The sequence below is a fragment of the Polypterus senegalus genome, chromosome 13, assembly GCF_016835505.1.
Source record: "Polypterus senegalus isolate Bchr_013 chromosome 13, ASM1683550v1, whole genome shotgun sequence".
Lineage (NCBI taxonomy): Eukaryota > Metazoa > Chordata > Cladistia > Polypteriformes > Polypteridae > Polypterus > Polypterus senegalus.
In genome coordinates, this window is record NC_053166.1 from 7,067,228 (window position 1) to 7,081,475 (window position 14,248).

General features: G+C 42.7%; 1 protein-coding gene across 3 annotated transcripts in view; it reads left to right on the forward strand.

Moving 5' to 3' along the window:
• The window catches only part of myot (myotilin), a 120,195-nt gene that overhangs the window by 37,284 nt on the left and 68,663 nt on the right, over positions 1 to 14,248 (forward strand). For all 3 annotated transcript variants that reach the window (XM_039776238.1, XM_039776239.1, XM_039776241.1), the window contains exon 4: positions 7,592 to 7,657. In XM_039776238.1, coding sequence (XP_039632172.1) covers positions 7,592 to 7,657 — 66 coding nt within the window. The remainder of the gene's footprint in view (positions 1 to 7,591; positions 7,658 to 14,248) is intronic.

Consider the following 14,248-nt stretch of genomic DNA (forward strand, 5'->3'; position numbering starts at 1 on the left):
ACGCTTGGACTTCCAGGTGGTCTTTGTTTTCAGTGGTCTCTGGTCTGGTGTGGCCTCTGGATGGCTGGAATGGCAGAGAGAGAGAGAGAGCTTGACCTTCCTGTCAGATTGAATTAACAGTAGTGATGTGGCCCTTGGCACACCTGTTAGACCTGTGGGTGGGTGTAGCGTATTCTCCATTGATTCAGCCTCTCCAGTCCAGTCCAGACCAGTCCAGTCTGGCCAGAACCAGCCTACTCTTGTTGCTACATGTCAGCATTTTCTCCAATATTTCTAAAGGATGCGCAGATGTTCTGGTCACTCATTGCTTTTAACCTCCTTGGTGTTAATGCTGAGTGTCTCTTGGGCTGGGAATTCCACGTAAAATTGATCAACCCCGAGTGTCTCTTGGGTTAAGCTGTTGCCCCCATTGTGTAGTGTTCATAACAATCGCGACAGTGTTCTGTTGCCATCTTGTGGGTGACGTCACATGACACTGCAACAAAACTCTTGAATATTTCTATCTGCTTTGCCTCTCATTAATATGCATGAGTGGGGTGGAGCTTTCAACCAGAAAACACAATGGCATGTAAATGAGAAACAGCAAAGCCAAACTTTAACTGAACTATAATGTGAATCAAGCGATGGTGAATTGGTCACCGGATGTTGACAGGGAGAGTCAAACTCTTGCAAGTGGCACTGAGTGACCATGACATGCCTGGTGACATTAAGTCACGTATACAGCAAAAAGGTAAAATGACTACTGTGGACACCAGGGGGCACTCCAGCTCCTCAAACACCTAACAGACACAAGTGAAACGCACAAAAGTCTTTTATTTGTGGGGAACTCTTTGAATCAAGTGTTTCCCACCAGAGCCCCAAGTACGATAAGCACAGAATGACACTTTTCTCCCTTCCCTCTCACTCTCTGTCACTCTTCCCTTCACTCCTCCTCAGCAGCTTCCTCCACCTTCCACCGACTCTGGCTCATCTACGCGAGGCAGGCGGAGGAACAGCATTTATTTCTATAGCACATTTTCATAAAAAAGACGGTGTCGTGTCGGAAATACAGTGAATGCGGCGTCTATCTACCTATGTCTATGGTGAAAACAACCATGCTTTCTCTTTCTTCCTGCTACCCACAGTACTTTGCTCAGCGGAAGGCAGCATCAAAGTTCGTCCTCCTGCTGACTGAACTCCGCCTCTCAGACACACTCTCTCCCCAGGTCCTTTCATTCTGAGGGCGTCCCGGCCGGGTAATAGCATGGGCTACAAAGCAAGTGGAAGGACAAGAAAGACGTTAGCCCCCCAGGCAGGGTTTGCAATGCAGCAGCTGTGAACGTTTCAGGGGGGAAATGTGGAAGTAACCACAGCCTTACGTTGTGGTAGCCCACAATAAACACATGGGGTATGTCGATCGCGCGGGTCACACACTGACATTTCACCATCTCACATGCAAACAGAAGAAAAAAGTGCAGCTGCGCTTATCCCAAACTACCCGAGTTCTGCAGCTTTTACTTTGTTTCACAGGATGGCTCCGGCACTAGTGGGACGCAGGTTCAAATAACTCCACAGACTAAATATCCATCCATCCATCATCCAACCCGCTATATCCTAAATACTGGAGCCAACCCCAGTCAACACAGGGTGCAAGGCAGGAAACAAACCCTGGGCAGGGTGCCAGCCCACCGCAGGGCGCACACACACACACCCACTAGGGATAATTTAGAATCACCAATGCATGTCTTTGGACTGTGGGAGGAAACCCACACAGACACGGGGAGAACATGCAAACTCCACGCAGGGAGGACCCGGGAAGCGAACTCGGGTCTCCTAAATGCGAGACCAAATATCTTCGTTTGAAAAGTTTTAGTAAAATTCAAAGCAAAATAGTTCACCCGAAACATAGAGAAAGAATGAATATTAAAGAAAAGAAAGGTTCCTGTTGGTGGCTTCCTTATCTTGTTTCATTTCGCTACGGTAGGTCATACAGTCGTACTTTGGGCACGTTAAGCACGTTCATTTCAAAACGATCAGAAAACTGTAAGCCAGTCTCCTGTTTGCAAACGGAACTCTAACGAACCATGCTAGCAAGGAGACGATTTCATAACTTGCTTAATTAGCACTCCGGTTTACAGACAGAGCTACAGTAAGAAAGTTCAATCTTCTGTTAACTTACTGAGGTGAAAGGCTACACCGATAAATGACGGTAACAAACGGATATTCTATTCTCGAACTTTTGCAAGCGCTTAAATATATTTAACTTTATCATTACTTTGAAAGATCCAAAAGAAAGAAACGTACGGATTGTACGTATTGTGACACAAAGGACGCGCGCACTGGCGGACACTCGACATGCCTGCGTACCGCACCAGGAGCCGGCGCGATTAGAATAGGTGGTGCCGTCCGAGAGCGGCAGCAAACACAAAGAGAAAGAAAAAGAATTTTTGAATTGAACTTTATTAATTAATACTGAACATGTCATTTACAACAGCAAAAGTAAAGCAGGCAAAGATAAACCCAACTCACCCCCCCCCCAAAAAAAACAACACCTAATTCATATGTTAAAAAAGAAAAACCAATTCATGATCTTCAAGTTTACAAATTAATGAACGCACAATTTTTCCTCTAAAGAATTCACATTTTAAGTCATTCTGTATACTTTATAATCTAAAAATACGCTGGTTTTTACCAGTCCATGAAATATTTTAAGAGAACAAAACTTTAGTTAAATGAGAATTGTGATTATCCAGTAAAATGATGAATTGGACAAACAAACAAACAAATCCCAGTATACACAGTAAGACGCTGCAGCGCTTCCACCACCTCCCCGCACGAATCACGAAACAAAACACTCAACAAAAATGTACCACTAATACACAAATTTGAAAAAAAAAATGAATGAAACCCGAGTGCTTTAAATATTCATTGTTCGGCAGGATCATTTACAGTCCGTTATTGTGATGGATGCGCCGAGCCGTATACCTCATATCCTGGGAGTCGTAAACATACAAAGTCAGGGCCGTCAGGTCCTCTGCTGAATCACTCCACCACATCCAAACGAAAAGGCAGATGAGGCTTTCTAAAATGAACCCGGGTTCACCTGACTTTTCTAGCGAATCATGTGGACTTCCCTCTTGCCTTTTTGGTGGTGGCTCTGGCTCAGGCTCTCCATCTCCCGCCACAGATTTACATACGGTCAGCGCCTCCCCTTACAGTCTGTTTGCCACTCACGTGCTCCCTTCCACGTGACCAATTGTCAGGCTTTGCACATTATAGACATATATAGATAGACGCCGCATTCACTGTGTTGCCCAGTCGACACGATACGTCAGCACGTCCGCCATATTGCGAGTGGCAAAAGTGCCATTTAAACTAATACGTGGAAACCGGGTTTTCTGATGAAAAAACAATAACGTTTCAAACAGTATCGTTTACATACAACAGATTTTGGTGAATTGTTTAAATGCAATTATTTATATCCATTTATACACTGATAATGGCAATTCTTAAACAACAATAATAATAATAATAATTAGTAAATAATTCCTCCCATAAAAGTAACATTTCTCGAACTGCCTTCTTCCATCGCCTAAACATTTCTAGACTCCGTCCTGTTCTTACACAACACATTACTGAAGTATCGGTTAATGCCCGAGTCACCTCACGTATAGATTACTGTAATGCTATTCTAGCTGGCATCCCACAAAAACGTATCCATCGCTTACAACTTCTTCAAAATTCTGCTGCCAGGATGATAACCTGCTGTTGTAAATCCACTGAACACATCACACCGAATCTCTCTCAACTTCACTGGCTCCCTGTTCATGTGAATTTCCCTTTGGGATTAATAAAGTATCTATCTATCTATCTATCTATCTATCTATCTAATACGATACACAATCCCGCTCTTAACATTCAAAGCGCTCCACAACCTCACTGATCTCCTCCAGACTGGCACTCCTCTCGCTCACTCAGATCCTGTAATTTGAGAGGATTCAGCCTGTCAATATGGTGCAGCCTTAGTTTGTAGAAGACAGACACAACTAAAGACAGAAGCATGAAATGATGGTTGTCAATTTCAAACTGTGTTTCCTCCATGTGCTCCTCCATCTGAACCAATCTCAGCCTGAACAAACTGACTGATCAAAAATACGTTGACAGCTTGCCTTAATGTCGACTGTCAGATAACACGCTCAGCTACTTTGACCACCTTGACTGGACCCTCAGAAGGAATCATCAGACCTCCTTTGTTTGTTAATGTGAGCGAGTGGTAGCTTTGATCATATGATGTCGGTACAGCGTCTGTCACCAAACTAGCACGGCACACGTCACAGGACAGCTTTCTCCAAATCCCGTCTAAGGGCTAAGGGCTGACCTCCCACTACTTCCTGAGGTGGGAAACCTTCAGAGTTTGAGAAATGTTAACTGCTAACAACAATCTACATAGTTAGTGACTAAATACGTTTAGCCAAAACGTTGTTTGGAGGCTCACTTGAGCACATGATTGTAGAGCTTTGCTATCTTAGCCTGGTGTAAGTGTAAGTTAAGATTATAAAACGGGATTTTCTAATGGCCAAATATAACCAAAACAATTGTTCAGCCTTACCTATGAAATGTAATCCCCCAGGATCTGGTTTGAAGTGTACAGCGGTTTGTAAAATCCAAAGCAGCACATGCGTGAGGCATCTTTATCCATTACTTCACTTCACAGCAGTGCCACTCGCAATATGGCGGCGACGTTGACGTACGATGCTGCTGGTCATGTGGCGTCTAGTATTTCTATGTCTATGTTGCACATTCAGCCATTCCACCATTAACAGGACTAGGGAAAGGTGCAAACTGCCAGTGACACGCAACTCAACTGCCACACATACTCATCAACAACACATTTATTTCTAGAGCATGTTTTCATGTAAATGCTGGAGCCCAAAGTGCTTTACAAGATGAAGAAAGAAAATATAAAAATAAAATTAGGCAATGCTAAGTAACACCTTTCCTTTGGGTCCTCGGGTGTCTGAACCTCTTTTGACCTTCGGTCAGTCTCTTGAGAGCATTTGCGCAAATTCTGCTCCCTAAAACTCCGTCATTCTTTCGAGGCGCCTTTCTGCCTCCTCTCTGCTTTTAAACTTCCCGTCCTTTGACGGCGACTCCCTCGGTGCTCCCTGAGAGCTCCTTTTACAAAATGAAAATGGCCGACAGCCATTGTGTTGTGACGTTTATTCTCATCGCTTATTTCAACCCAAACAAACTGAATGCGTTTGTTTTGCCTGAACATTTACAGAATGTTGGTGTCCACAACTCACATTTTGCATTAAGACATCACAAAAAAATATTGAGTTCACCTGCAAGTGCATTTTGTACGTCTGTCTGCATTTTCTAGTGGATCTCACACCATTGAATTAAAACAAAACAACGCAATTCCAAATCCACAGATCTGACTTCTTCTTTTGTCATTTTGTCACATGTCACCGTGTCACTTTATTCACAGGTCCAGTTGCACTTGTGATGTGTTTTTAGTCAGTCAGATGACTGGCACTGAGGTGTACGGTGGAGTGGAGCCCCCTTAGGTTCACTCTTCTGGAGTCATTTCAGTGTTCGTCTGTCAGTCGTGTTCTGAACTTTGATTTCATGACATTCACGTCAGACTCACAGAGGTATGGAGATCCAAACAAAGCAGACATTTTCAGAGCAGCTTGGTGAAGATACTTCTAGTTATCAGGCTCTACTGAGCTCCAGAAATGCTGTTGAGACTTTAACTGCACATCATTTATGGTTTACTAATACAGAATATAGAAAATCCAAACGTCTGCCTGTATGTCTGTCTGTCCGCTTTTCACGAGAGAACTACTTCACGGATTTAGATTGGGTTTTTTTTCCTAGAGTTTGCTTGAACATGCCGGTTGATTTTGCGACTTCACTTTTTTCACTATGTATCAGAGTTCGTTTTGCGGATTCGATTTATTTACGCGAATCCGAGATCGGGGAGGGGGGTCCTTCCTCACTCACTTGCCAGCTTCGGGCGTGGTCCTTAACTCCACTTAGCTAGCGAATGAGAGAACAATTGAATTCAACTTTGTTTGATATTTAAAATAAAGCGTTACTTGATGAGTTTGAGTCCAGATATTCTCTTAAGTGTATGCCACATTGAAAAGATTCAGAATACGGATCGTGATTTTGTGTTGAAAGGATCGTGATATGATTTTTTTGGAGAGGTCGCCCACCCCTAATTCGACTGATCAAGTTTTCAAATTTATGTAGGATTCATTAACCCTTTGGCGAGCTACTTGGAAAGGGGTTGTGAGCTACCGCGAGTGATGTGTTGGAGACCCCTGCCCAAAAGTAATCAATGTAGACCTCAACATTAACATTTGCAGTGAACCATCTGTTGGAATGCATTTTGTAATGCATGTAGCAATAAAATACGTTGCATGTGTCACTCCAACAGATGGCACATCACAAACATATGTAGTAATAAAATGGATGACTAGAAATGCTTGTGGTGCTCCATCTGTTGGAATGACAACTGCAGTGCATGTACCTGTGTTGTATGCCATTTGGTATGGGATTTGTAAAAGCAGTGTTAATGTTTGTTTTGCACTATCTCTTAGAAAGACAAATGCAATGCATTTTATCACTACAAGTAATTGTAATGTGCCATCTGCTGTAATAAATGATAAATGCAATGCATGTGCCTTTGTTATGTGCCATTTGGTATGGGATTCATAAAAGCAGTGGTAAAGTTTGTAATGCGCCACCTGTTGGAATAACAAATTTGATGTATTTTATTACTACAAATGTTTGTGATATGCCATCTGCTGTAATAAATGATAAATGTAATGCATGTGTCTGTGGTATGTGCCATTTGGTATGGGATTCATGAAAGCAGTCTTAATATTTGTGATGCGCCATCTGTTGGAATAACAAATTCAATGTATTTTATTATTACAAATGTTTGTAATGTGACATCTGCTGTAATGAATGATAAATGCAATGCATGTGCCTTTGTTATGTGCCATTTGGTATGGGATTCATAAAAGCAGTGTTAATATTTGTGATGTGAAACTAGTCAGACACACAGACACCTGTCCTTGTATTTGGAAATGCAGTCTTCTCTTTGTCTGATTGAATGAGACAGTGTTGTGTCATCAGCATTTGAATGACATGTTATATACAGTGGATTCAGAAAGTCCTGAGACCCCCTCACTTTCTGCCCACTTAAATGTGTAGCAGATTTAATTGAATTAACTTGGTAAATTTGCCCCTCGTCCTGCACTCAATAACCCAAAATAACAAAGTGAAAATGTGTATCATTTGTCCAGTTCATTTATTTAGACCATTAGAGGGTCAATGGGAAATCTGGGGTCTATCTGAGCCGTATTGATCACCCATTCATCATGGGGCCCACCAGGTCATATAAGAGCCACCAAAGGCAACTCACACAAAAACAAAATGGCGTTCAGGGTAACATCCTGGCTGAGCTAACAGTGGCACATGGGCCTCCAGAGCTGTGAGACAGACGCCCGTCGACCACTGTGTCACCATGACAGTAGGAGGACTGGAATCTCAAGCCCTCAGCTTACATCTTGTCTCCTCTCCTGTTTGCTTGCAGATTCAGAGTCCCTCTTACAGCCCACAGAATTCGGGGAACTCCGGAGTTGCACCCACATTTGTAAAGGTGATTTTTTTGTATTTTCTTCTTTTCTGTTTCCATAAGCTGTAAATTATTATTAAATAAGTGTTATGGTTTTGGAAGACCTAAATATGAAAAAGGAACATAATGGGAGGAGGTCATCGAATTGGGGTGCCAGTGCCACAGCAACGTCTGATTCAATGTGGGGTCCTCAGTGGGCCACTTAACATGTCTGTGATGAAATAATCCAAAAACTTTGGGAAACACCTTGGAAGGGTCTGCCCTGTACGCTGAACTCATGGAAAATGATGATCCTTAAATAAGGTGGTTGAGTGGGATACGCTAGCAGCAGATTCCAAATGTATTCAGACCCTTCACTTTCACATGTTGTTTTGTTGCTGCCTTGTGTTAAAATCATTTCAAGGCATTTGACACCCCAGAATGACAAAGCAACAGCAGGAATTTTAGAAAATTTATTAAAAGTGAAAAACAGAAATAGCCCATTGACACACATTGAAGCCCCCCTTTGGCAGCCACGAGTCTTCTTGGATTTGATGCATCAAGCTTCACTCTCATAGATCTGAAGATCCTCTCTGGATGGACGGCTGTCCTCAGGTCTCCCCAGAGATCTGTGATTGGGCTCAAAGTCTCTGCTCCAGCTGGGCCACTCGAGGACATTCACAGAGGGTCCTTACGTTGCCCTCACTTTGTCCTGTTAGCAGGTGGACCTTTGACCCAGTCTGAGGTCCAGAGCGCACTGAGCAGGGTCTCATGGAGGAGATCTGTGGACTTTGTTCTGTTCAGCTTTCCCTCATCCCTGACTAGTCTCCGAGTTCCTGATGCATTACTTGTCCTCTAGATGGCGGCAGCAGCAGCAGAAGATCTTGTGTGCCTTATTGAAATTGTTTGGAATGCACGTTTATTTCTTAAGAATTCATCTTCTCTTCTATCTTGTTCTCATTCTTCTTCTTCTTCTTCTGCATATTCATTGGATTTCTGTCTGTCCGTCTGGTCGAGCATCGTAATGATGGAGGAGACGCACATACTTAAGGTGACGCGCACATTCCAATGAGGTGACACGGAGAATTTCATGTGATGCCACAGAATTTAAAAAAAGGTGACGCGCACAATTAAACAAGGACATGTGCACACTTAAGGTTACGCGCACATTCAAAATTCATTTATATACAGTACGAATATATATCCGATATATAAGTGCTCTTCAAAATATTCACGCTGATGAAGAGCTTCTCACGAGGCTAAGATCGATTGAGCGCCGTCTCTGCACAGCAGGTCACCCGAGGACATTCAACATGTAGCTTGTTTAATGGTGCGGCACCACATTTAATTCTGTGCGTCACCTCTTTTGAATGTGCGCGTCACCGTAAGTGTGCACACCTTTACATTTTTTGTCACTTGCCCTTTTGGGCATCTGCTGCACAGAGATGGCGCTCAATTGATCTTAGCTTCGTGAGAAGCTCTTCGTCAGCGTGAATATTTTGAAGAACACATATATCGGATATATATTCGTATATGAACGAATTTTGAATGTGCGCGTCACCTAAAGTATGCGCGTCTCCTTGTTTAACTGTGCGCGTCACCGTTTTTTAATTGTGCGGCACCACATTTAATTCTGAGTCACCTCTTTTGAATGTGCGCGTCACGTTGTACATTTGTGCGCATCACACCTTTACATTTTTTTGTCACTTGCACTTCGGGGCACCTGCTGTGCAGAGGCGGCGCTCAATCGATCTTAGCCTCCTGAGAAGCTCTTCATCAGCGTGAATATTGTGAAGAACCCTTATATATCGGATATATCCATCCATTATTCAACCCGCTATATCCTAACTACAGGGTCACGAGGGTCTACTGGAGCCAATCCCAGCCAACACAGGGCGCAAGGCAGGAAACAAACTCCGGGCAGGGCGCCAGCCCACTAATTCTGCGCGTCTCCTTGTTTAACTGTTTTTTAATTGTGCGGCACCACATTTAATTCAGTGTGTCTCCTCATTTGATTGTGCGCGTCACCTTAATTCTGCGTGTCCGTCTCCATGTTTAATTCTGCTCGTCATAACTTTAAATTTTTTTGTGACCTGCCCTTCACACCATACTGCAGAGTGCTGACCAGTGACCACAAAGCACGAACGGGTGCTCCATGTCCTGGAAATGCAGCTGCTCCTCTGGATGCTTGGTCTATCCTGGCTTGATCGCCTTATGAATGAAGACATGTGGAGGATTAATGAAGTGGCACAAGTTACAGAGAAAGTGCTCAAAGTGGACCTCCAATGGTCTGCAGCTACAGCCGGTAGGTGGCTAAGACCCCCATCAGCCTAAGTCCACAAGGATTACGGCCCTGTCGACAATTGAAGAGGTGCTGGCTTGACCAGCTGAAAGAAGATAAGAAGAGTCAACGTCGTCACCCCCAAACACACCTTGGATCAGAATAAGTGGAGACTGACAGGCAAGTCAGTGAAGTCTGGGCTAGCCAGGAGATAAACACTAGGAAGAAGAAGCTCCGATTTATAAGTGCTCTTCAAAATATTCACACTGATGAAGAGCTTCTCACGAGGCTAAGATCGATTGAACGCTATCTCTGCACAGCAGGTCACCCTAGGACATTCAACATGTGGCTCTGTGATTCCTTTACGGACACCTTCGGTGTTGGGGACAGTGCTTGATCAGTCCGCTACTGACTTCTTCATCAATGCTAACATTCTGAGGAGCACTGGCCCGTAAGAGCATCTCCATTGTTGTCTGTTTCATCTACAAAACTAAGCAACCCAACTCTTAACTGCCAAGTGTTGTTTGCCAGTTGGAATTCAAGTAAGAGCTAACAATTCTTGCCGCCTACAATCAGACCAAAGCAATCGACAGCAAAGGATTAACTCATAAGAATGGGTTCAGCTTGGTGGGCTTTATCTCGATTAACAAATAAATAAAGAGTGCTGGCATTAGAAGAGCTATTTGGAAGTACAAAAAAGTCTCATGAACCACTTGAACCCCTGTTCAAGACTCCAGACACCAGATAAAAGTCCAAAACTTGACTTTATTTATTAACACTAGTGCACCAAGCACCCTACTCTCCACAATACTCATTAAATTCCACAATAATCACAATAAACAGTCCTCCACTCACCCAGACGCGTTACCACCTTTCCACCCAGCTCAGCTCGCCGTCTGGGAGCTGTCACAGTCCTTTTATAGTCCCTGACCCGGAAGTGTTCTAATCCCCAGTTCATGTGATCCTTATCACTTCCGGGTCAGATACAAATTCCTTTTCTTCAACCCGGAAGTACATCACTTCTGCTGTCGCTCTGCCTATGACACACTGCCGGGTTATAGGGCACATATGATTCTCTATGCCTCCCTGCAGCGTCCTCTGTTGGCCCCTGGGGTATCCAGTAGGTTTGTAAGGGAAAACTCCATAGTCCATGACTCCCTGCTGGCATCCGGGGCACCTCCATGCTGCAGGGAGAGCATATATATATATATATATATATATATATATATATATTAGAACAATCTAGACGAGAACAGGCCATTCAGCCCAACAAAGCTCGCCAGTCCTATCCACTTGCTTCCTCCAAGAAAACATCAAGTCGAGTTTTGAAAGTCCCTAACGTCTTACTGTCTACCACACTACTTGGTAACTTATTCCAAGTGTCTATCGTTCTTTGTGTAAAGAAAAACTTCCTAATGTTTGTGCGAAATTTACCCTTAACAAGTTTCCAACTGTGTCCCGTGTTCTTGATGAGCTCATTTTAAAATACAAGTCTCGATCCACTGTACTAATTCCCTTCATAATTTTAAACACTTCAATCATGTCACCTCTTAATCTTCTTTTGCTTAAACTGTAAAGGCTCAGCTCTTTTAATCTTTCCTCATAATTCAACCCCTGTAGACCTGGAATCAGCCTAGTCGCTCTTCTCTGGACCTTTTCTAGTGCTGCTATGTCCTTTTGTAGCCTGGAGACCAAAACTGCACACAGTACTCAAGATGAGGCCTCACCAGTGCATTATAAAGGTTGAGCATAACCTCCTTGGACTTGTACTCCACAGATCGGCTATATAACCTAACATTCTGTTAGCCTTCTTAATGGCTTCTGAACACTGTTTGGAAGTTGATAGCTTGGAGTCCACTATGACTCCTAAATCCTTCTCATAAGGTGTACTCTCGATTTTTCGACCGCCCATTGTGTATTCAAACCTAATATTTTTACTTCCTATGTGTAATACTTTACATTTACTGACATTAAATTTCATCTGCCACAAATCTGCCCAAGCCTGTATGCTATCCAAGTCCTTCTGTAATGATATAACGGATTCCAAATTATCTGCTAATCCACCTATCTTGGTATCATCTGCAAACTTAACCAGCTTGTTACTTATATTCCTATCTAAATCATTTATATATATTAAAAATAGCAGCGCCCTAGCACTGACCCCTGTGGAACACCACTCTTAACATCGCCAGTTCTGATGAGGTTCCTCGCACCATCACCCTCTGCTTCCTGTGTCTGAGCCAATTCTGCACCCATCTAAAAACATCACCCTGAATTCCCACTTCTTTTAACTTGATGCCCAACCTCTCATGTGGCACCTTATCAAATGCTTTCTGAAAGTCCAGATAAATAATATCATAAGCTCCACTTTGATCGTATCCTTTTGTTGCCTCCTCATAGAATTCCAACATGTTAGTAAAACACGACCTCCCCCTTCTGAACCCATGCTGACTGTTCAGAATAACTCCTGTCCTTGTCATGTGTTGCTCAATCTTATCCTTAATAATTCCTTCCATTAATTTTCCTGTGATGCTTGTTAAGCTTACTGGCCTATAGTTGCTTGGATCTGCCCTGTCACCCTTTTTATATAATGGGATGATATTTGCCATTTTCCAGTCCTTTGGAATCTCTCCAGTGCACAGTGACTTCCTAAAAATATGTGTCAAGGGTTTATATATGTACTCACTAGCCTCCTTAAGAACACGAGGATAAATATTATCTGGGCCTGGTGATTTGTTTGATTTCATCTTATTTAATCTGAGCAGCACTTCTCCCTCTACAATTTCCAAATCCCTCAGTACCTCCTTAGTAGTTGTGTTTACCTCTGGCAGGTTATCCACTTGCTCACTTGTAAACACCTCAGAAAAATGTAAGTTTAGGGCATCTGCTATTTCATTGTCTGTATCTTTTAATTCCCTTTACTATTCCTGATGAACTTGACCTCCTCCTTAACTGTTCTTTTACTACTAAAATACTGAAAGAATCTCTTGGGGTCTTCTTTCGCCTTATCTGCTATATTCCTCTCCAACTGTCTTTTAGCCTCTCTGATATCCTTCTTAATGGTTGCCCTCATTTCTCATACGCTACGGTTCTCTTTGCAGTCATTAGTCTTATATGCCTTATACAGCAGTTTTTCCTTTGCAACTTCTTTTTAAATCTTTATTAATCCATCGTGGAGATTTTTTAGTTTCCTATTACTTCCAAATTTAGGTATGTATCTGTCCTGCATTACATGTAAAACATTTTAAACCTGTTCCACTGCTCCTCGACTGTCTCCACATTTAAAAGCTTATCCCAGTCTATCCTACTTAGACTTTGTCGCATCTGCTCAAAATTAGCCCTACTAAAGTTCAACTTAACAATTTTAGTCTTTGCATCTGTACTCTTACAAAATACTGAGAATTGTATTACATTATGGTCACTTGACCCTAGTGGTTCAATCACCTCTACACCCTCAATTCTATCCTGATTATTACAGAATACTAAATCCAGATAGGCTTCACCCCTTGTTGGTGCTTTAACATGCTGTGTTAAAAACAGTCGCGATTACTTCTAAAACTCCTGCTCTTGTGCTCCTCCATCTGTAAGGTTATCCCAGTTAATATTTGGATAATTAAAGTCCCCATGACTATAATATCCCCTGTAAACTTGCCTTTTGATATTACTAAAAGATGTGTGTTGAAATTACTGTCTGAATTGGGTGGTCTATAACACACTCCTAAAATGAGACCTTTTTCCCTAATATTTTCCAGGCGAAGCCACATGTCCTCACTAAGATGGGGCTCATCATCCAACTGAAGATGACTTACATTTAATTCCTGTTTGGCATAAACAGCAACCCCACCTCCTTTTCTGTTCTGTCTATCCTTCCTAATAATGTGTATCCCTCTATGTTACACTCATCCCCATCTTTGTTATTTAGCCAGGTTTCCGTTATTGCTATAATATCATAATTGTGCTCTGCTACATACAACTCCAACTCACTTACCTTATTTTTGATACTTCTAGCATTAAGGCAAGCTATTTTTAATGTGTTAATCCTTCTATCTTTACGTGTTTGCTTAAAATTTACATTACTATGCATTTTTATTTCTACACCATTGTTTGTTCTTCCATGTATAGATCTAAATCTGGCCTGTCCTAAACTCCCTGCCCCCCCATTCCCTAGTTTAAACAATCCTCGACTAGCCTACACATACGCCTCCCCAATACATTGGTGCCCCTCCGGTTCAGATGTAACCCGTCCACGCGGAACAGGTCCCATCTGTTCCAAAAGGAGTCCCAATGCCCCATAAACCTATACCCTTCTACCCTGCACCAAGATTTGAGCCCACGTTAAGCCTTCTAATCTCCTC